A 24,551-nucleotide genomic window follows, 5' to 3' on the forward strand; every position below is an offset into this window, starting at 1 on the left:
TTACTTGTGGACTCTTACCCTAGGTTCATTGCACCCATCTATCAATGGGTTCCACCCATTGTGTCTTTACACTCATCCCACGTGCCTGGTCTTATGTTTTCTTGGTCCAGAACATGATGACTTTGGTTAATGCCAGATCGATAACAAACAAGACTTTCATTCTCAAATATTTTTTTCACTTTAAATAGGTTGGACTGTCTACTCGTGACTGAAACTTGGTTGAGTGGCAGTGACTCAAGCTCTTTATTCGAAGTTGCCTCTATCCTGTGGCCTCTAAGTTCTTCAACTCTCCCCAGCTGATGGGTCATGGTGGTGGCTTGGTCTCAATATCTTGTAACAATTTTCATTGTCGCCAAATATCTACTTAAGTTTATTCTAGTACTAAACTCGTTCTTTTATATGGACTAGAACCATCCCATCCTGTGTAGTTTAACAAAGATTTTCTTTTTTGATCTTTAACTGTTTCTGCTGAGGTTTCACCATAATTAATTACTGGAGAGTTTAATATTCATGCATGTTGTCCATCTAAACGTCTGGTTTATCTCATTGAGTCTTTTAGTCTTTTTCAGTGGGTGTGTAGCCCGACTCATTAACATGGTCCCACCCTGGATTTAATTTTATCTATCGAATGGTTTGCATTCATACAACGTTCAGATTACTAAACTGTGCATGCGGATCAATACACAGAGCATACTGATTGGTTTGTTGTGTCGAAGTTGGTTCTCCCATCAAGATGTGTTATTTTTATCCCCAGCTCAGTAAAGCCACAGAGCTACTACAGATTATGAACTTGACATCAATACCATTTTTAATTCCTGGATTGTAAGAGATGGTGATGTTCCTCATTATAACACACTTCATTGTTTTGTAAAAACTCTATACACTATGTAAATTATTGCATTATGATCCAAGACATCCTTAATTTACTGTTAGTACTTGATGTTTTATCCAATTCATCCAATTATCAGCCATAACATTAACACAAAAAACATTAACACATTTCCATTGATTATCAAATATACTGCAGTAAACAAAGCAAATTAAGGATGTCATGAAACATAATGCAATCACTTTTTTATTAATTAATTAATTTATTTATTTATGGATTTATTTATTTTAAGAATCATTAAAAAATGGGTTGTGTTTAAAGTGATTTAAAAACAATACAATGCATTTCATTATAAAGAAATTCGCCATATCTATATCTATATCACATCATATTCATTCCAGGGGTTGAAAAACGGTAAGAATGTCTCATTTTATTAATCCATGTGTTCAGTTTTATTTATCCGCACACTCACTTACTCATAGTAATCAGTGTGCATGGTTTGTTATTGCTTTTACCACATGATTCCTGTAGATCCATAAAAAAACTGTTAAAACAGAGGGAACTGAATATTTTTCTGATTTGAGTGAAAACACCCACCACAATTCTATTTAACACATTAAACACTGTTATTAACCCCCAAAACATTATCTGCCATAATCTTACTGCAAATAAGTGTGAGAATCTCCTAACATTTTTTTATAAATAAAATCAATGACATTAGAGCACTTATTACACCTCCTGCTTATGACCCAGCTGTTCCTCCAGTGTGGTTAACTGTTCTAAATCAGTTTAACCCTGTTTTTCTCTCTCATTTGCATGATATAATCACTCATTTGAAACCAACTTATTGACTCATTAAAAAGACCTTTATTACAATTGCCCCTAACATTTAACATTAACTCATGGTAGTCTTGAAACTGGAATTGTTCCTGATGCTTTTAAACATGCTGTTGTTCAGCCTCCACTGCAAAAGCTCAAGATTGACCCCACAGATTGGACAGATTCTAATTTCCCCTTACTTGTGGGGTACCACAGTGTTCCATTCAATAATGATGTGTTTTCGACATCATAACCTTACAATAATGGGCATTAAAGAACTTTGTTTCTCCATTCAAGCTGTTTTTCCTGTTGGGGGCATGGGCATGAAAAAAATATATATATACAGTTGTGTTCAAATTAATTGCAGTGTGTTGAAAAAAAAAAAAATAATTTGAATTACATTGCATTGGACACCCTGCACGTTTTATTCTGAATCACAACCTGAAGAAAAATGTGCTAACTGTATTAGTAGTTTGCAGAAAGTAAAGAAAAACAAACATTAGTCAAAAATATTAGTTAAAAAAATAGCAGTGTCATCATTTATCTTTACAAAGTGATGAATTTACCATTTAAACAAAAATGCTTGAAGTTAAATCTTTCTTGTGCACCTCTGAACTAATATTTAATTGTATAACCATGGTTTCTGAGAACTGCTTCATATCTGTGCTACATGGAGTCAACCAACTTCTAGCACCTTTGAACAGGTATTCCAGCCCAAGACAATTGTACTACATGCCACAATTCCTCTGCATTTCTTGGTTTTGCCTTAGAAACAGCATTTTTATTGTCACCCCACAAGTTTTCTATTGGATTAAAGTCTGGGGATTGGGTTGGACACCCCATAATGTTAATCTTGTTGGTCTAGAACCAAGATCCTGCTGGCTTACTGGTGTGTTTGGGGTCACTGTCTTGTTGAAACACCCATTTCAAGGGCATTTCCTCTTCGGCATAAGGCAATATGACCTCTTTAAGTATTCTAATGGACTCAAATTGATCCATGATCCCTGAAATGTGATAAATAGACCCAACACCATAGTATGAGAAGCATCCCCATATCATGATGCTTGTGCCTCCATGCTTCACTGTCTTCACAGTGTACTGTGGCTTGAACTTAGTGTTTGGGGGCCTGACAAATTGTCTGCGGCCTATAGACCCAAAAAGAACAATCTTGCTTTCATCAGTCCAAAAGATTTTGCACTATTTCTCTTTAGGCCAGTCAATGTGTTCTTTGGCGAACTGTAACCTCTTCAGCACATGTCTTTTTTCCAACAATAAGACTTTGTGGAGGCTTCTTGCTGATAGCTTTTGATATCATTTTAGCAGAGCAGCCTATCATTATTTCCTGCACTTTTTTGTATGTTTTCCCATCTTTAATCAACTTTTGAATCAAAGTACGCTGTTCTTTTGAACAATGTCTGGAACGACCCATTTTCGGAGAGAAATGCACAGGACAACTTTTTTTTGCATTTTTTTATGAATGGAGAAAGTGCAGTCAAAGAAGAATCATTATTGATACAAAAAATAAGAGAAGTTGAAGATTAAATCTATATCAGTATTTAAAGTTTGAGCTTGAAAGGTTCATGAGCTCTGTTGCCTGCTGTCAATAGGCATCTAAAACACAACACAACAACAACAAACAGTAGTGAGGACTTTATGAACTTTTTCAATAATAAAATCATGAATATTAGGCAAAAAGTTCAGGCTTTAAAACCAGACAATTTAAGTTATACAGATGATAAACTAACCACACCAGATCAGAACCTTGAATACTTTACTCCCCTTGAAGAGAGTGAACTAATTTAAGCTGTCCAATTACAGGCCGATACCAACCCTCCCTTTTATCTCTAAGATTCTGGAAAGGATAGTAGCCCAGCAACTATGTTCATATATACATAGGAATAGCATAAACGAATTATCAGTCAGTATCAGTATCAGTTAGGATTTAGGCCTCATCACAGCACTGAGACAGTACTTGTTAAAGTAGTAAATGACCTCCTATTGGCCTCTGATCAGGGGTGCATCGAGTAACACAAGTATATAGAGTCTAGTTCATTAGTAGAGGTAGACTGTAGGAAACTCCAGTCTCGAACTATCAAGCAACTGCAGTCATGAGTCCTTAGAGAACAGACATCAGCATCAGCCGAGGCCAGGCCCATCTTCGTGGAAAAGTGGCCAGTCCCCAGTCACTCCTTGTGTTACTCAACCTCAGTGCAGCTTTTGACACTATTGATCATAGTATTCTCCTTTACACATTAGAAAATGTAGTAGGAATTATAAGAACGGCCCTCTTATGGCTCAGATCCTATTTGACTGATCGTTATCAGTTTGTATATTTAACTGGTGACCATTCTGCATGCTCTAAAGTAAAGTTTGGTGTTCCACAGCGTTCAGTTTTAGGCCCACTGCTTTTTTTTCTCTTAACATGCTTTCTCTGGGCAACATAATTTATAAGCATGGTATTAGTTTTTATTGTTATGCTGATGACACACAGTTATATGTCGCAGCAAAACCAGATGAAAAAAAACAGCCTACTAAAGTTAAGCAATATGTGCAGGACATGAGATTGGATGTTAATTAACTTCCTTCTGCTTAATCCTAATAAGACAGAAGTTCTAGTCATATGACCACAAGCAGCTAGAAGTAAGATTTTAGATCACAATGTAACTTTAGATGGTTTTTCTGTTCCATCAAGTGCAACAGTAAAAGACCTCGGTGTGATTATAGATTCCAGCCTTTCATTTAAAGCTCATGTAGACAATAGTACCAGGATAGCATTCTTTTACCTCAGAAATATTGCCAAGTTAAGAAATATATTGTTACTAAATGATGCAGAAAAACTAGTTTTTAGCTTTTAGCATCTCTAGGTTGGACTATTGTAATGTCTTACTGTCTGGTTGTTCAACTAGGTGCTTAAACAAGCTTCAGTTAGTTCAGAATTCAGCAGCGAGAGTCCTCACTAGAATCAGAAGATACGAGCACAATCCCTCCCTGTGAAATTCTGCATTGATTTAAAATATTACTTTTGACTTACAATATAAAGTATTAAATGGTCTTGCGCCACAGTATCTGAGTGAACTGCTATTGTCTTATGATACGCCATGCCTACTTCAATTGAAGGATGCAGGCTGCTTGTCAGTATCGCGTATTATGAAAACTACTAGAGGGGGCAGAGCTTTTTCTTACAAAGCTTCAAAGTTATGGAATGGACTTTCAAATAGTCTCAGTGTTATTTCAATTTCAAGGAGTCTCTCTTTTCCCTCTGTCTGTCTCTCTGTCAAACTATACATGTCACTCCTGAGCTGCCAGTGATCCAGCCCCCATCTGCCCTCTGAACCTGTCTGACTCATCCTGGTACCCTGATTCTGGTTGGAGATCTCGTTGCATGCATGCCCCGTTTGGTCTGCCGTGAGTGGATGTGGTGACTGGGGACTGGCCACTTTTCCACGAAGATGGGCCTGGCCTCGGCTGATGCTGATGTCTGTTCTCTGAGGACTCGTGACTGCAGTTGCTTGATAGTTCGAGACTGGAGTTTCCCACAGTCTACCTCTACTAATGAACTAGACTCCATATTAACTTAAACACATCTCCTATTATACCTAACTTCCAGCCTTCCATCTCCTGACTGCAGATAAATCCCTGTTATCTGTTATCACTCAAATTGGGATGGGTTCTCTGTTAAGTCTGGTTCCTCTCAAGGTTTCTTCCTACTCCTATCTAAGGGAGTTTTTCCCTGCCACGGTCACTGTCTTAGAGTGGTTTTATTTCAATTATTATTTTTTTTTTTTAATCTGCACAGTCTGGAGTTTGTCGCAATCGTATTTTGCTTCTGACTGCTGTACAACCCTATACTGTATGTGACAAAAAAATCTTGAATTTTGAATCTTGAATGCAAATCGTTCTCAGCTTAATCTTATAATTTTGATTCATACACACTTCATACAACCTTAAATAGTTATTTTGATTGTGTAAAGTTGCTTTGTAACTTCACTTATCTCTTCTGCAAAATCATTGACCTATGTATTAGATCCTATAGCGACAAATTTCTCAAGTAGATAGTACCAGCATTAATGGACCCCTGTTAAAAATAGTTAATTCCTAACTTTTAGCAGTTATTAAACCCCTAATTTACTGACCTTTACCCCAGTCAGCTCTCCAAATACAGGACGATATCAAACCATTTCAAACACAGTAGTGACAATGAAATAAAGCTACACAAAATGTATTTATCATCATCATCATCATCATCATTTTCTTCTTCTTCTTCTTCTGCTTTTAATTTCAAAGTTATCATGACAGTTACTTTACAGAGGTACGGGGGTGTTTCCTGCAGATATATCTTGGACTTCTTATTTTTCTTTCATGCTCTGTCACTCTATACCAATCACCATGTCCTCACTTCCCCCCATGTTCTCTTCATGGTACACACCTCCATATTGGCAAGTGCTAAATTACGTTTTTCCTAACAGCCAGACTTGATTAATCCTGGTGCATTATTTGTGCACTTTACATCACTCAGATCAGAAATAAATGTCTTTACACAGAATCCATGTTTTTATGTATGTATGTATCATGTACGTATAATTTCTATAAAAAATAGAAAACCTGGGCCTTGGTTATATTATTGCAGATGATAATGAAAAGGTTGCTGTAGTTACCCAGATGTTTTAAAGACAGGGATTAAATTGTTATAAAAAAAAAAGTCCCATAAATGAAACTGTCTTTTTCCACAATGGCATGCCCTTTTTTAGAACATGTGTTGAATGATGATGTATTGATACCGCAGAGGGCTTTCGAACAGGAAAGAGATTTCTTAACAGGTGGGACCCATGACTTTTCTGGATAATTATTTGTTTGAGTGCTACAGGTTTTCTAGGAATGGCAAATGCAACCTGTGCAGACTACTGAGGCCTTAGATCAAGCACTGCACAGCACAAAGCCATGCTCTGACCATTCCAAATATCATCTGTGTTGCTTTACTTTACTTTGCAAGTGGCATTCAAGATTCAAAATTCAAGATTTTTTTTTGTCACATACATGGTTGTACAGCAGTAGCGAAATACGATTGCGACAAACTCCAGACTGTACACTCAACCACTCACTTATCTTCTATACCGCTTTATCCTGTATTCAGGGACACAGGGACCAGGAGGCTTAGGGCACAAGGCAGGGTACACCCTGGACAGGGTGCTAAACCATCGCAGGGCACACACATATACACACATTCATTCACACACTACAGGAACATTAACATACTAATTAGGGAACTAATAAATCTGGAGATGCAAGGCAACAGTGCTAACCACTACACCACTGTGCCGGCAGTCGTTGTTAACCCGGGCTGCGACCGATCCGGTATGGAAATGATATTTGTGATTCGCATCATTGATTTGGCAAATGTTTTTACGTCGGATGCCCTTCCTGACACAACACTCTGCATTTATCCAGACTTGGGACTGGCACAAGAAGACACATGATTGCGCCCCCTGTGGTTGCATTTTCACTTATCTAGAGCGGCATATACTGTACAGAGAATCAGGATTTCCTCTCCTGAGGTCCAACACCAGCATCTTGGTTTTTAAGACATTTAAATCCAAGTTATTGATCTTTGAAGATGGCATCATCTATGCTTCTATTTTTGAGTGATAAGCAAATTGTAGGGGATCATGGGATTTTGGTAACAAAGCACGTGTGGTGGGGTGTATTTTTCTCTATGCCGCACCATCTTAGGACATGTTACTCTATGCAGTGGGAAATGCAGAAAACCTAAACAAATGGCCTATTTGCCACACCATATAAAATGTTATGTGGCTTTGAAAGAATTGTCTTACATCTTGATTACTTTCCCTGGTCACAGAAAAATCATATTACATCAATTTTGTCTCTTACTTGTTAGATGAGAAAGAGACAAAAAAAAAAAGCCTAGGGCTTCAAACATTCCCAGCAGGATACTCATTAATTTGTGTCACAGCTTTCCCTAATGTCATTGGTGGACTGTATTGGCATCAAGATTAAACGGCCATCAGGGGCACATGAAAGGAATTTTGTTAACAGAAAATGCTTTCACATTATTAATTCCACAGTTATTAAGGTAGAGGTATGACTGATACATGGTCAACTACAAAGATTAATTCTGGCCATTAATCTAATGAATACTACATTGAGTTACAGTCATGGTTGGTGTTTAATGAAATCCCAATTTATAATTTTTTGAGTGTCTTTCATCAAGGTCCATGTCCTGCATTTTCTTTTATGAAATGCAATCTTAACATCTGCCAACTAAATTTTGGCTTTTCAGGTGGGTGCTATATAGATGCCTGACTCTTTATAATATTTCTGAAACACAATCAACTAGAAATCTAATAATTGAAAACAGCAGTAATTGTCCCATCACTGACTCACTTACTATCTGCACACACACACACACACACACAAACACATGCACGTTAATGTATTAATCTTTTAAAATGGATTTATCTACTTCTTCTTCTTCTTCTTGTGCTTTTAATTTCTATTTTGTAATAACAGTTACTTTACAGAAGTGCATGGGTGTTTCCTGTAGATATATCTTGAACTTTTTTTTTTTTTATCTTTTATGCTCTGTCACTCTGTAGCAATCACCAATGTGCTCACTTTCCCCCATGTTCGCTTCATGGTACACACCTCCATATTTGGAAGAATTCAGTGCTAAATGTGTTTTTTTCCCTAACAGATAGCCTTCATTAATCATGGTTTTGTGCCTTTAGCATCACTCAGATTGGAAATAAATAAATGTCTTTTTTACACTTAATCCATGTTTTTGTGTATGTTTTCCCCCCCTCCGTGACGTCTGGGACGGCTTTTTATCCTGGATGCAATACTCTGGACCCTAGACAAATATAACAATTATAACCTGGCATAAGCCCCAAAATCCATTCATTTATCCTCTGCCATCCATGCATTATTTAGCGGCCCCACCCCTTCACACACTTAAGAAAGGGGAGGCCACATATGTAGGGAGTCTTTGGAGTGTTAGAGGTGAAAAAATTTGGACACCCATTACAACTTCATGCCGTGACCATAGGTAGATACAGTAAATGCACTTTATGTTGTCTCTTTTGTATAAAAAACTTGGATAGTTTTTTTTTACTTAAAATGACAAGCTGTCTTGTAGCTAATTGGGTTTCTTAGTTAGCTAGTTTTGTTAATTTATGTTGTATGTAGCGTTGTTTTGTTTCACTGTAAAAAGACGACTTGACTTGATTTGATTTGGTGGCCAATAAATATATCCAGAAATATAATAATTATGTAATGTTTTGAAAAAATAACACAAAATTCACACTTACATGAAAATATTTTAAGAATATTTTCATATTTATGCTAGTTAACATTTTCGTGACTCAAAGAAAACATGCCTACAATTTTCTATAGCAGTTTGCAATATTTCTTTCTAAAACCAATCCATGTGTGAAAATGATGTCTCTTGCTCCCTGAACCACTCTTTCACTATTTTAGCCCAATGAATCCTAGCATCATTATCCATTATGTGGCTAAGTCATCATGGAAAAAACAAATCCATTGATGGAACAATCTGGTCATTCAGTATGCTCAGGTTGTCAGCCGACCTCATATTTTTCACACTTGACATTGCTGACCTTGGATCTGACCACCAGAAGCTCTGATCATAACACTGGCGCTAGGCATGATGAAACAAGGTAAATCTGGACTCTTTAGATCACATGACCTTTTTCAATGCTCCTCAGTCCATTCTTCAAGGTCCATAGCAAAAGGCTCTTTTTTTATTGATTGTGGGTGTGTGTGTGAGTGAGAAAGTGTGTGTGTGCGTGTGTGTGTGCGTGTGTGTGTGTGTGTGTGTATAAAGAAATTAAAGGTTTTGTCTGTACGTACATTGTTTAGAAATCGCTTTTTATACATCCATATAGCTACTGGAGAAAACTTTCTGTCTGTCTGTCTGTATGTCCAACCAGAATTTGTCACAACATCGCTCAAAACTAGCTGGACAGATTTTTATGAAACTTGGCCAGTCCTTACGTAGTAGTCTGAAATTAGGGTCAGTTATGTGATTATGAACTGCAAATTTTAAAAGCGAACAGCTCATGAGTCAGACTGTGGGCGCGTCTTAAATTGACCACTGGACAGAATTTACAGTTTTTTTCTGATGTTTTAAGCACATTTTTTGTAACTATTGGCTATTTTTGCAAAACTCTACGCACAAATAAGAAAACCCTTCACCAAATCAGCAAAACATTGTAGTTTTTTTTTGCAAAAGCTAATAAAACTTTGTAAAAATGGTATTTTACATCACATTAATAAGCACACAATGCATCAACTACACACTGATGGTATGAATAAAAAACACATCTGGCTTTTGCTTTCTCTGTGCGCAAGGTAGGCTGTGTCAGTTTGAGGTCATACTTTTGTCATAGTTCTGTGAACATATAGGGATCCAAACTTCAAGTACTGGTGTTTATTTACATACATCAAAACAAACACAAGTGTTTTTCAAATTCAAATTCAAATTTTTATTTGTCACATACACAAACATACACAGTACGAAATGTAGTGAAATGCATTATACGGCTGCCATTGACCCTAAAAGAGAATTAAAGTTTACAAATAAGAAATAAATATGAATAAAAGAAATACGATAGAAATTAAATAAAAAATTAAATTAAACTAGTAAAAATAGAACTAAAAATAAAAATAGAAATGTGCTAGGAAAAAAATAGAACTAAAAATAAAAATAGAAATATGATGTGCAAAAATAGAAATCTACTGTACAAATTAAAATATACTGTGCTGTGTGTGCAGATATGCATAGAACAAAGTGTCTTTGTGCAGAGGTTATTAAAGTGTCTTTGTGCACTGGTCCAGGATGTAAACGTAAAACTGTAAAATGTAGTGTAGTTGTGAAGGTAGGTGTGCAAAGTTATTAAAGTGTCTTTGTGCAATGGTCCAGGATGTAAACGTACGACATGTAGTGTATATATGAAGGAAGGTGAGCATGTAATTGTCCATAGTGTTCATGGATGTAAGAAGATTGATGGATTTGATCAATTATGAAAAAGATGAAAAGATTGTTAGTTCTGCATAGTGGTGTGGTTGTGGTTGAGAGACCTTATCGCCTGCGGGAAGAAGCTCCTCAACAGTCTCTCTGTGTTGGCCTTCAGGGAGCGGAATCGCTTCCCAGACCGCAACAGAGTAAACAGTCCGTTATTGGGGTGGCTGAGGTCATTCACGATCTTCCTGGCCTTGGTCCAGCACCGCTTGCTGTAGATTGAGTGCAGGTCAGGGAGCTCGATGCGAATGATGCGCTCAGCTGATCGCACCACCCTCTGTAGAGCTCGTCTGTCCTGCATGGTGCTGTTCCCGAACCAGGTCGACTGAGATAAAGAGATGTTGAATATCTCAGTGAACACAGGTGCTAGCTGGTCTGCGCAGACTCTGAGAATACAGCCTGAGATGCCGTCTGGTCCTGCTGCTTTCCTGGTGTTCACTCTTGTTCACTTCACTCTCTTGAAGGCTCTCCTCACGTCATGCTCTGAGATGATGAACCCGCTTCTGGTGCTGGCAGTGACTTCCTGTCTGCAGCTGTGAGCGCCGCTAGCATTAGCATCGCTAGCGTCTTTAGCTGCAGCCTCGAAGCGAGCATAGAAAGTGTTCAGCTCGTCTGCCAGAGACACGTCTGCGTTTATCATACCGGATGTTGGTGCTTTATAATCCGTTATTGTTCTTAATCCCTGCCACAGGCTCCTAGAGTCACTCTGTTGGAGTTGTGACTCTAGTTTCCTCCCGTAGCGCTGCTTCGCCTCTTTCACCGCCTTCCGGACGCTGTTTGACGCAGCCTTATATGGTTCCATGTCCCCCGACGCGAGTCCCGTGTTGTAGGCAGCGGTGCGAGATCTCAGAGCGTCGCGGATGGTTTTATCCACCCACGGCTTCTGGTTGGGAAACGTTTTAATAGTCTTTTTTTCTACGGTATCGTCCGCTAGTTTCCCGATGAATCCCACAACCGCTTCCGTAAACACGCTGACGTCACCATCGGAGCTGTTTCTGAACATGTCCCAGTCTGCGTCATCGAGTGCGTCCTGTAACGCGGCCACCGATTGGTCCGTCCAGCACGCGACCTCCCTCTGAACCGGAACTTCCTGTTTCAGCCTTTGTTTGTATTTTGGCATGAGGAAGATGGCGGCGTGGTCGGATTTACCAAACGGTGGACAAGATTGTGCCTTGTAGCCGTCCTTGACCGTTGTATAGCAGTGGTCCAGTGTCCTTTCGCCCCTGGTGGGGCAGGTGATGTGCTGATAAAAGTTCGGCGCTGCGCGTTTGCTTGGTTTTTTTTCCAAGTCAAAACAAAATAGTAATTTCACTGAGGAAAAAAAAGAAATTAATCTATATCGTGTCGCCTCTCTGGGTCCGGCCACAAAATTTGGTCTACGTCACATGCAATCTCCTCTAGTCCAAGGCACCGGGGAAAAGATCTTCTGGAATGGTGTATCCAGGCCTGACATGATGCCATGCCATGACATCTCCACATGCCTCCTCCATTGCTTGTAAAAGGATTCTTCAAATCTTCAATTGGATTCAAGAATGGAGAGTATGGGGGGAGGTTGAGTACAGTGAAGAGTGGGAGATGGGTAAACCAGTTGCGGACCGAAGCAGCCCTATGGAAACTATCATTGTCCCATATAATGACGTATCTGATCTGCTCTGGTCTCTGGACATTAGTGAGCATGTCATGTAAGGTGCCCAGAAATGTAATACAGTTTTTGCCTATTGCTTACACACGTTTTGCACAATTTGGCCCATTATGTCAAAACTCTACACACAAACCCATCAGACATAGCACTTGGAGATTAACAACTCACATCTATGCCAAAATGAAACACTGCAATCAAAACTTTACACTCCTTTCTAAAAATCTAATTCTTGCAACAAAACCATACACACAAGCACCATTTGAATTACTCTTTCATATCAGCAACAACACACTGATGAGCTTTATATAAAACACTGCAGTCTTTGTGTTTGTAGTTTGCTCAGACTCAGTTTTCTGTAAAACTCAAAAGTAGAATTTCTGCAGTAATCAAACAAGAGTTTTTACAAAAAAAAACAAACATTCTTACGGAAATAAAAAAAATTCAATCACAAAACAAAAAAACACTGAAGAAATTGCTCTTGGGGGAAAAACATATACTTTATTTGTGTGTGTGCATGCGCGTGTGTGCGTGCGTGCATGTGTGTTTGTGGTGGGGGGGTGGGCTTATGGATCCTGCCTTCTGTTTGGATCTGGCCACAAGACCTTATCAACATCACAGGCGATGTCCTCACGGGCTAGGCATCGGGGAAAATATTGCCTTGTGTGCCGAATCCACCCTTGGATTGATCCTATCTCAATGTCTCCGCATGCCTCTTCCATTGCTTGCAGAAGAGTCATTCGGGCATGTGGTTGCCGATCATATACTTTCCACCGCCACGCTGAAAAGAATTCCTCGATTGCATTTAGAAAGGGGCTGTAAGGGGGCAGGTATAAAACTGTGAAATGGTTATGGTTGTTGAACCAATCTCGGACCAGAGGAAACTAACATTATCCCAGATGACAACAAACCTGGACTGCTCTGGTCTGTCCTGCACAATTGCATGTAGTGCATCTAGAAATGCAATGATCTGTCCTGTATTGTAGGGACCTAGAGTGGCATGGTGATGCAGGACTCCTTGGACACTAATTGCAGCACACATGGTGATATTTCCCCCACGCTGCCCAGGGACATTTACAACAGCCCTTTGTCCAACTATGTTACGGCCCCGACGCCTGGTTTTGGCCAGATTGAAGCCTGCCTCATCCACGTAGATGAACTCCTGTGGCAGTTCGGCGGCATCAAAATCCAGAACTGTCTGTAACAGAAAATATGGAATAGTGTTACTACTGTAAAAAAAACATATTGTATATATTTTCACACAAGTAGGGGCTGGGTTGGGTCACTATAGACAAAAACTACAAGCTGCAGGCAGGGCAGGAGGCAGCATAAACCCTCATTCCCACATCACAACATATAGTATGTAAAGTAAAGTGACACATACCTGCACATAATCATGGCGCAGATCCTTGACCCTGACACTGTTTCTCTCAAATGGCACCCTTTACAGCTGCTTCATTCTGAAGCTATGTTTCTGTAGGATGCGACTTAGTGTAGAAGTGCTGACCTTGTTGATATTGCTGAATACATTTCTCTCAGCAATTATGCGTTGTTGCAACTCACGAAGTCGGATTGCATTATTTTCTCGCACCATTTCAATGATGGCAAGCTCTTGTTGTTCAGTGAAGAAATGTACAACTGTACACAGTACTGTAACATCACAATGGTATTTCTACCCATTTAGTACATTTATGTAGTACAGTTAGTACAGTGATACTGTAATATGATACAGAATCATGTGACACATACAGTAGGTACAGTCTGGAGTAGAAACTTGAAGATATACCTGTTCTTCAGTCGAAATGTCCTTATTATCGATGCTACTGTGTAGCGACTGAGATTAGGGTGGACTCTTTGCCCAGCCTCCCTCATGGACAGGCCATGATTGATCACGTGGTCCACCAGAGTAGCCCTGATGTCATCTGACACACGTCTCCGCACTGGTCCTCGTCTTTGTCCTCGTCCTCTTCCACGTCTGACTCCTCTCTGTCTTTGTCCTCCTCTTCCTTTCACTCTCATTGCCTCCATGCTTGCAAAGTTCTCTAAATGTCTCACCTGAGGTCTATTTGTAGTGCTAAGGCTCAGACAGATTGGTGTTCTGTTTTCTGTGAAAGTGATTTCAGGTGTGTATCTAAGTGTGTACAATTGCCAGATGAGTTTTGCTTTTTGAACAGAGTGTTTTCCCAATGATAACAGGTGATTTAGTTTTTGAACAAAGTGTCTAATGTAAGAAAACGTGTGTAGTGTTTCGCAATATGTGTGTTACAGAATTGTAAACAAAGTGCAAAGTTGAAAATGTGTTTAAGCTATTGTTACACTGTGTTTAAGATAAGATCTTAGAAGTTTAGGTATTGAGGCTTTGGTGTAAGCATTCACTTTTAGTGTGTAAGCAATAGGCAAAAACTGTAATGTGTGCAAGGTTATATGGGCCCAGGGTTGCATGATGGTGAACAACACCATTTTGACTTGTAGCTGCACACATAGTTATGTTGCGTTGTCCCGGGACATTGGTTATGGCACGGTGTCCAATAATGTTTCTGCCATGTCTCCTTGTCTTAGTGAGGTTAAAACCAGCCTCATCCACCAAAATCTGCTCATGACCCATGACATCTGCCTCTAGCTCCATCACTCTTTAGACAAGACATAACAAATTCAGCACAGCAGGCCCATGCACAGCACTACAGCATGCACTTCCAGATTCAGTCCCAATGATACTATAGCTTACCTGCACATAGTCATATTGCAGCTGTTTACAGTTTTTGCCAGTTGCTTGAACACTATAAACCCATGCTTAGACTAAAGTAACACAACTTGAAGTTTTTGTTACCATACCTCAAACACATGTACCCATACCTTAAACAAAAGCGCTGCTTTGCACTGTAGTTGCAATTATGCAACACACTCTATTTCATACATACAGACGCTTCGTTCAAAAATGAAATCTCAGGGTGCCATTTGGAAAACACATGTATCCAGAATACAAAACACATCGGGTAATTGCAACCACTCAAATACACATCTAAAGGCACTTACTTGCAAAACTGAACACCAATTAGCCAACTACAAGGACGCCAACGCCAACTGACCATTTTGATTCATACAAATTCACATTTCATACAAACTTAAATAATTCTTTTGACTATGTAAAGCTGCTTTGCGGCAATGAAAATTGCTAAAAGCGCTATACAAATAAAATTGAATTGAATTGAATTGAATTGTTCACACAACAGCAGGAACTTGCCATTGTGGACCTAGTGAGGGCAGACAATGCCATCCGTCTCCACCAGCTACGAAAGAAAATACTTGCAGACATGCAAGTGTTCAACAACATAAACCATGTGAGCATCACCACCATCAGACGCATCTTGGGAAAACACAGCATCACCATGAAGCAGCTGACGAGTAAGTGTAACTGTCCTTTACATTTACAATACAGTATTGGTGAAATCCAGTAGCAGCTGAATATGTACCATATCAGTACCACATGGATCCATTCTAAAAGCTACACAGGTACCTGTGTGATGGGTTGAGGGTTCTGTATGTGTAGCACTGTAGTACAGTAATATGTTCTCTTTGTTTTGTTTTTTTACAGGGAATCTTGGCCATGGATGGAGCTGCACAGCCTCATGAATTCATTTTCATTGATGAAGCTGGATTCGACCTGTGCAAAACAAGACCACGGGGTCGTAATGTAATTGGCCAAAGGGCAATTGTGCACGTCCCAGGGCAGTGCGGGGGAAATATCACATTGTGTGCCGCCATAAGCCTTCGAGGGTTTCTGCATCATCATGCAAAACTAGGTCCATACAATAGCCAACATATACTCACATTTCAAGATGCTCTCCATAATATAGTTGTACAGAACAGATCAGATCAGCCCAGGTTTGTGGTGATATGGGAGAGCCCACGTATGCACAATTGTCATGATTTTTTTGTGTTTACAGTATAGTGTTTTTTCTATTACTGTATTATGTTTTTTGTATATTGAGTAGGCCTATTTGCTTTTTTGGTTGTTTGAAAATGTGTCTCCTGAAAATATGCCTTCTGAATAAACAATGAAAATCAAAGACTGCAGTGTTTTATATAAAGTAGACTAGTGTGTTCCCCCTGATCTGAAAGTGTTTGCATATGATGCAAGTATGTGTCATTTAGTCAACAGAGTTACATTTTGACAAAGGAATGTTAGGTTTTGATAGCAGAGTTTAGGTTTTGAGAGTAGAGTTTCAATTTAACACAGATGTGAATGGTATATTTCCCAGTGTTGTGTCATGTTTACTTGTGTTTAGAGTTTTGGCACAATGAGCGAAGTTTTGCAAAATGTGTTCAAGCAACGGGCAAAAACTGTAATACCTTCACTGTTTCTTTTAAAAGGTACTCTGTAGATTTGTTTCATTCGGATTCTGTTGCGGGCAAGTACACGACCTAATACCGAAATGCTCACATTGTATATGTTTTGGAAGGTGGTGTCATCCTCAATTATGTGCTGCTGAATTTCGCGTAGCCTTATGGAATTATTTGCAATCACCATAATGACTGTATAAGTTTCTTGTTCTGCAGTGAACGTTCTTCCTCTGCCCCCAGCATCTGGTCGTCTAGCAATTCTGTAAAGTAACAATTTCAGTATTTTTACATCTATGATATTGTTGTGTTTCTCATTAGAATATGGCAGTGCTACAGTACGAATCTTAGTGCAAAATGACTGTACTAACCCATTCTCATTTCGAAGTGTCCTTATGATGCTTGCTACAGTGTAGCTGCTCAAGTTAGGCTGAACCCTTTTGCCAGCTTCCCTCAGGGTCATTCCATGGTCCACTAATGTACTGTAGCTCTGATGTCATCAGTAATTCTATTTCTTACTCTTCTTATCCTTCCTCTTCCCCCTCCTCATCCTCCTGTTGCTCCTCCTTGTCCTCTTCCTCTAACTTCATCTCCTTGTCCTTGTCTTCTTCTTCCTCCTACTTCTTTACCTCCATGTCCTCTTCCTCAGCCTCCTCTAATTCTCACTCTTCTCACTCTTCCTGCTCCCTCCATTGTATTACACATGGACAGCTTACCTGTGGCTTATTTATAGTGCTTAGGCTGATTGCAAAATGAACTAATTATCTAAAACAGTTTTCACATTTGACAGTGTGCCAGACAGTTGGCACAATAGTGTAAATAATAGCCATAAATGTGTGTAGTTTTGCTAGGAGTGTGTTGATCATTTGGAAATTGAGAGTAAAGCAGTGAGTTGTATTTACAGTTCCGCAAAAAGAGTGCTGTGCAGTGGATTGTACCTACAGTTTTGCAATGTGTGTGTTACAAAATTGCAAACTGAGTGCAAAGCAGTGTTTGTGCTTTTAGTTTTGCAAACTCACTGGTTTTGCTATAAGTATTAATAGTTTTAGAAATTGTGCTATAAGAATCACAGTTAGGGTTTAAGCATTCAGAAAAAACTGTAATGAAAATTTTTTATCAACAACTGAATAGTCATGATATGAACAGCTATGTGGCGGATTTTATAATCTACTTTAAAATATGCTACTAATGCACTACTTGCTCAATGTAAACAAATACCTGCACCAATAGATATTAATATCGTCTGCCAAATGCCTAAATGTAAAAGTAAATGGAATATTTTTACTTTGGCGGAAATAACAGTGCTGAAGTGGTATAAGTGAATTTTAACGCGCTGGGGTCATTTTAAAACAAAACTTCATCTGATTTACTAATGAGGTGTAGGAAGCTCATCCTTAAGAAATGGAAATCCAGTTGATGTCTACTAAAGTAAAGCTGGAGGTGTGGCTCCTCAAATACACACACACACACACGCACACACACATGACATGTAGGAGGGGTTTGGGAGGTCAGTAGGCTTTTAAAGAATGGAAGAATGGACATCTGAATAAGGGCTGAGAGAAGCATCTTACAGTAGGTAAGTTCTGTTGTTTTGTTTAATTTTTGGGAAGAATAATATAAATTTAATGGACAGAAAGTGTGCACTGATTATTATTTTTTTATTATTATTATTGTTTCATTTAGGTGCCTAGGGTAATAATTTTAAAAAATATTTATAATTATTAATATTTTCTTAATAATTGTACTGTATATACTTTTATAAAGAAACCTTCAATGTTAAATTTAATTCATAAATCATTGCTTTTGACTCTGTGTTTGTTTTTTAGAACATGTTCTCAGTGTTGTCAGTGTTCTGGACTCTCCTGCTACCCCTGCTGGTTGAAAGTTTTCCAGGTTCACAGGAGCTGTTTCCGATAGATTGCTCTGATGTCTACGCTATCGGACAAACGCTCAGCGGAGTGTACACAATCTACCCTACTAAGGAAACACCTGTCCAGGTATACTGTGATATGGGATATTGGGAAAGTCTAACAAAAGATGAGAACTGGACGGTATGTTATTTTAATTTTTAAACTGAATGCAAATCAAAGCAGTTGTTCTGTGTAATAAGCAACAAAAGTGTTGGATGCCTTTATACAAGGTATTTCAGAGGAGAATGGATGGCAGTGTAAATTTCTACAGACCTTGGCAGCACTACAAGAAAGGCTTTGGGGACAAGGATGGAGAATACTGGCTGGGTAAGAAACTACAGCACAGATCACTCATGGGTTATTAGGGATGGACAGACCTACTATATTCATAAATCTGAAGTAGATGAAGCTGAAATCAGACAAAAATTATAAATCCCAATAATACATGTATTACAGATCCACAAAAATGAACTATAAGTACGAACTAGACAATTTACAATAATTATATTATAAATAACAAGCAAAACAGGCTTTTTAGAAACACAAATACTATTATGCTAGAAATTATCCACAAATTTATTATAAATAAATTGTCCACAAATGGCAGACCTAAAACACCTTTTTGACAAAAAAGTTAACAAGTTAACTTCTTTCCTTTATTATAATATACAGTGGAACCTTGGATTGTGAGCATAATTCATTGCAGTAGCGTGCTTGTATATAAAAAAAACAATCAAAGCAAATCAAAGCAAATTTCTACCATAGGAATTAATGAAATCTCTAACACTACCAGAATCAGTGCTTTCTGACAGAGAGAGAGAAACAGGATCTTGCTTTTGCTTTACTTTTTGCTTTTGCGTTAAAGAATGTGTGTGAAAGGACGACTTTCACACACACACACACACACAAAAAAAAAGATGGTTTACGCGCAGACATGTGGCCATAGTGTTATGGTAAACAGTACATGCATGCACGCACACTGAGACTGAGCATGGGAGATGATAACCCACAATTCCTCAGCATGAGATAGAGAAGAACCATTGGCTCAGTTGTGATCACGTGATGCTCGGTGAGAAAACAATAAGTACATCCATCCCACATCATACATACAGCAAGACTTGCTCGTTAATCAAAAAAAAATTCTAATTTTTTGCTTGTCTTTTGGCAGAACGCTCGCAAACTGCGTAACTCACAATCCGAGGTTCCGCTGTATACAGACACTGTACTTTTTTCATTTTTCCCATAACTTTCTAGTTTATTCATTTACTTAAAAACTGTGCTTCCCCCATATACTAGCACTGAGTAACACACTATTGCGTTTTCACTTGCCTAGCCTTTATATCTTTTTTACTTTGCATGGTCAGTTTTTATACTTTTATACTTTATTGCAACTCTCTGACATTTCATTTTATAATTTTTTTCTTTCTTTCTTGAACCTGACTTTTCATGAATCATTTTACCTCCAGGATTAGAAACCATCTACCAGCTAACCCGTAAGAGGACGTACGAGCTGAAAGTGGACCTGCAAGACTTTGATGGAGTGTCGGTTTATGCTCAGTATTCTTCCTTCTCTGTCGAATCAGAAGCCGAGGGCTACAAACTCCACGTTAGTGGCTTCATCGATGGAGGTGCAGGTAAGTTAGATTAAGAGATGTGAAGATAACTGCAGACACCAGAAAGGATAAATACTAAAGTGGAATGAAATGGCAAATGATCTGTAATATGTATAACGGCTTTTTGTTATCTGCAGGTGATGCTATGGCGATCAACAATGAACAGAAATTCTCCACTTTTGATAAAGACCAAGACCCACTGGCAGAGTTAAACTGTGCTAAAAAATTTCTTGGGGCTTTTTGGTACAATAACTGCCATGATACTAACCCTAATGGGATATATATCTGGGGACGTGACGGCACTCATTACGCCATCGGAAATCTATGGCACAAATGGAAAGGCAATGATTATGGTCTCAAATACATTGCTATGAAGATTAGACCTGTGTCGGTTACACAGTGATGAGTTTACCTTAAGGACATCACTGTTGGTAATCAAATACATTATTGAATATTAAGAGTCCCCTGCTTGTTGATAAATATAAAGTAATATGAAATTATATTTTAAATAAACCAAATCTTTTCTTGCATTTTATTTATGAACTGGTTTTACTAGGTGTACTCTCTCTAATGATGTCATAATCATAATATACCAAACAAGGCTAAGGTTTTGGTTTTAGTACACTGGATTTGAAATGAAAAACTCAGGATGTGAACGAAGTCAAGGAATTCCAGAATTACACACAAACACACACACAATATATTTATTTATTTTTGTTGGTTAAATAATGAATTTACCAAATCATAATCATGACTAATTAAGCAGAAGATGGCTACTCTTGTTAACTTTGGTTCAGGACTCCATATTCCATGTGTTAGTATTTAACAACTGATCTGTCAATATCATTCACATAGAGTGAAAATGATAGAGACTCATATGCAATCTTAATGTGGTTTTAAGCTTTCATTACCAAACTGAAAACACATTTGATAGTTGATTGACTAAGTAAAATCAGATGGGTCTCCTGCTTGAGTGGAAGAAAATTGTTTAAAGATTTGACTATATTGAATTTATAATTGGATATTAATATTAATATTATAAATATATATTAATATTAGATTCCTCCAGAATATTCTTCTTTATTTATTTATGTCTTAACGAGGAAGATAGTTTCTTTAACCTATGATGTTTACTCTTCATAAACGAGCACACTGTATTTTGCCATTAGCAAACAAAGGTACACAGCAGACTAGGTATGAAACAGGCTAAGAACTATAAAGTTTAGTGGCTAAACAGGTTAGCACCTAAACAGACGAGGAGACTAGACAGACTAAGATCTAAGCAGGTTAGTAGTGCACTGGTCAGTATTTATACAGACTAAGAACTACACATGTAAAGGAAGTTACTCACACATGAGGGTAAACACAAAAGGCTAATTCTCCTAGAGGCTAAATAATCAGTACTAAAGCATTTATAACGCATTTATAAAGTGGTTGCTAATGCAAGTTAATGTGGAAGCGATGCTTTCTAAATGATGAACAAAATATTTAGTCATGCTTAACTAATGCTTCATGTCCAAACTTTTGCATAAGACTGTATATATGAACTTGAATAGAGACGTTGACTAAAATCTTGCATGTGAATGAAGCACTAAGGGAAGGTTTTTTTTTTTCTACATCATTGTTGCTACAATATAATTTTCATTTACAAAAACACTTGGGAAAAAAAGGATTGGCAAAGCTGGTTCTATTTTGTTCATGTCATGTCAGTATTTACAGTGCCATATAACATATTTGTACCGAGTTGAATCATTGTACAGTAGCATGTTTAGTATTTATAGCAAAGAAATCAAAGGTAAAAAACACCTTATGCTAATACTACTACTACTACCAATAATAATAATAATAATAATAATAATAATGAAGGAAAAAGGTGCAGTCAAAGAAGAGTCATTATTGATACAAAAGAAGGAAAGAAGAAAATTAAGAATAAATACATATTATTTAAAATTGGAGCTTGACATGTGACATTATTTACAGGTGGAGCTTAACTTTGCTGTGGGATCAAATGGGATAAAAATGTGGTTTGGTGACTTCTCACATAACAAGCAACTAAATACCAAGGTTAAGCACCAGTACCTCCAGTTAAGCAGCTACATGTGGAGAGGGTTTTAGATTAGCTGAATAAAATTTAAGCAGCGCAACAACTTCGCTTTTGTATTGTTGTAAGGTGTTTTACTGCCTGTTACTGGACTTTACTGTAAACCCGAATAAGTTGGCAAAAACATACATTTGAGGTTATCATTTACATATTAATCATTCTTTACTTGCATTATTAAGTAGCCTAACTCATAATACATATATTTTTGCTGTTGTTGCAAATTAAATAAATTGTTGTTGATCTTTTGCCTGTTGATCTTTTGCCTGGAAATGTTCTCTGCCAGTTTCTGGATCCTACCAGGATTCTGTGGATTCCCCCTTGGACCTGAAAACTCCAGCAAGGATAAGAACCCCAAAGTGGTCATGTCAATGGGTTTGGTCCACCACTTCAAGTTCAAGTAGGCTTTATTGTCACTTTAACCATATGCAGTTAGTACACAGTGAAACGAAACAACGTTCCTCCAGGACCAAGGTGCTACATACAACATACATTTACAACATAAATTAACAGAAAAACTAAACTAGGTAACTAAAAGGCCTAGTTAGCTGGCTAGCGGAGACAAGACAGATTGACCAGACAACATAAATTAACAACATAAATTAACAAAGTGACAGTGCAACAAACACGACATAACATACCATAACATAACACTCTGCGGTGTTGAGTTGATGAGTTGAGGTTGTGGAAAACCAGTAAACGTTTCTTAACGTAGCAGCAAGAATTAAGAAGTTCAGTCCAGTCTCAATGTTTTGAGGTAGTTGAGTTTTTAAAAAAGCTGAAATGTAATCCTCTTCCTCTACATCATCATCATCAAGTATTTCTCTCTTCCAAATTCAATTGCAATGTCTTCTGAACAGAGAATGTTTAAGCAATCTTGATAAGTTGTGATAAGGAACCACAAGTCTATATTTATTGCATCTGGTCCCCAATTTGAAATCTGAAAAATGTGATCGAATAGGAGCAAATAAAGATTGGTTCCAACAAGACAGAGGGTAAAGTGTGTGGGACTGTGAGAGCAGACAGGGGTCAGTTCGTGAATTTTGCCACAATATTATATGACATTGTTTGCAACCTTGTGCGGAACAACAGTGGTTTGGTGACTTCTCACATAACAAGCAACTAAATACCAAGGTTAAGCACCAGTACCTCCAGTTAAGCAGCTACATGTGGAGAGGGTTTTAGATTAGCTGAATAAAATTTAAGCAGCGCAACAACTTCGCTTTTGTATTGTTGTAAGGTGTTTTACTGCCTGTTACTGGACTTTACTGTAAACCCGAATAAGTTGGCAAAAACATACATTTGAGGTTATCATTTACATATTAATCATTCTTTACTTGCATTATTAAGTAGCCTAACTCATAATACATATATTTTTGCTGTTGTTGCAAATTAAATAAATTGTTGTTGATCTTTTGCCTGTTGATCTTTTGCCTGGAAATGTTCTCTGCCAGTTTCTGGATCCTACCAGGATTCTGTGGATTCCCCCTTGGACCTGAAAACTCCAGCAAGGATAAGAACCCCAAAGTGGTCATGTCAATGGGTTTGGTCCACCACTTCAAGTTCAAGTAGGCTTTATTGTCACTTTAACCATATGCAGTTAGTACACAGTGAAACGAAACAACGTTCCTCCAGGACCAAGGTGCTACATACAACATACATTTACAACATAAATTAACAGAAAAACTAAACTAGGTAACTAAAAGGCCTAGTTAGCTGGCTAGCGGAGACAAGACAGATTGACCAGACAACATAAATTAACAACATAAATTAACAAAGTGACAGTGCAACAAACACGACATAACATACCATAACATAACACTCTGCGGTGTTGAGTTGATGAGTTGAGGTTGTGGAAAACCAGTAAACGTTTCTTAACGTAGCAGCAAGAATTAAGAAGTTCAGTCCAGTCTCAATGTTTTGAGGTAGTTGAGTTTTTAAAAAAGCTGAAATGTAATCCTCTTCCTCTACATCATCATCATCAAGTATTTCTCTCTTCCAAATTCAATTGCAATGTCTTCTGAACAGAGAATGTTTAAGCAATCTTGATAAGTTGTGATAAGGAACCACAAGTCTATATTTATTGCATCTGGTCCCCAATTTGAAATCTGAAAAATGTGATCGAATAGGAGCAAATAAAGATTGGTTCCAACAAGACAGAGGGTAAAGTGTGTGGGACTGTGAGAGCAGACAGGGGTCAGTTCGTGAATTTTGCCACAATATTATATGACATTGTTTGCAACCTTGTGC

General features: G+C 38.1%; 1 protein-coding gene across 1 annotated transcript; it reads left to right on the forward strand.

The window, feature by feature from the left end:
• The first annotated feature begins 18,503 nt into the window (after positions 1-18,503).
• On the forward strand, positions 18,504-20,634 carry LOC128524027 (microfibril-associated glycoprotein 4-like). The gene is made up of 4 exons (XM_053496300.1): positions 18,504-18,731; positions 18,821-18,917; positions 20,057-20,224; positions 20,341-20,634. The coding sequence occupies exons 1-4, from the start codon at positions 18,510-18,512 to the stop codon at positions 20,604-20,606; spliced, it is 753 nt and encodes a 250-aa protein (XP_053352275.1). The 5' UTR covers positions 18,504-18,509; the 3' UTR covers positions 20,607-20,634.
• Positions 20,635-24,551: the final 3,917 nt, after the last annotated feature.

This window comes from Clarias gariepinus, chromosome 1 (assembly GCF_024256425.1).
Source record: "Clarias gariepinus isolate MV-2021 ecotype Netherlands chromosome 1, CGAR_prim_01v2, whole genome shotgun sequence".
In the NCBI taxonomy this organism is placed as follows: Eukaryota; Metazoa; Chordata; class Actinopteri; order Siluriformes; family Clariidae; genus Clarias; species Clarias gariepinus.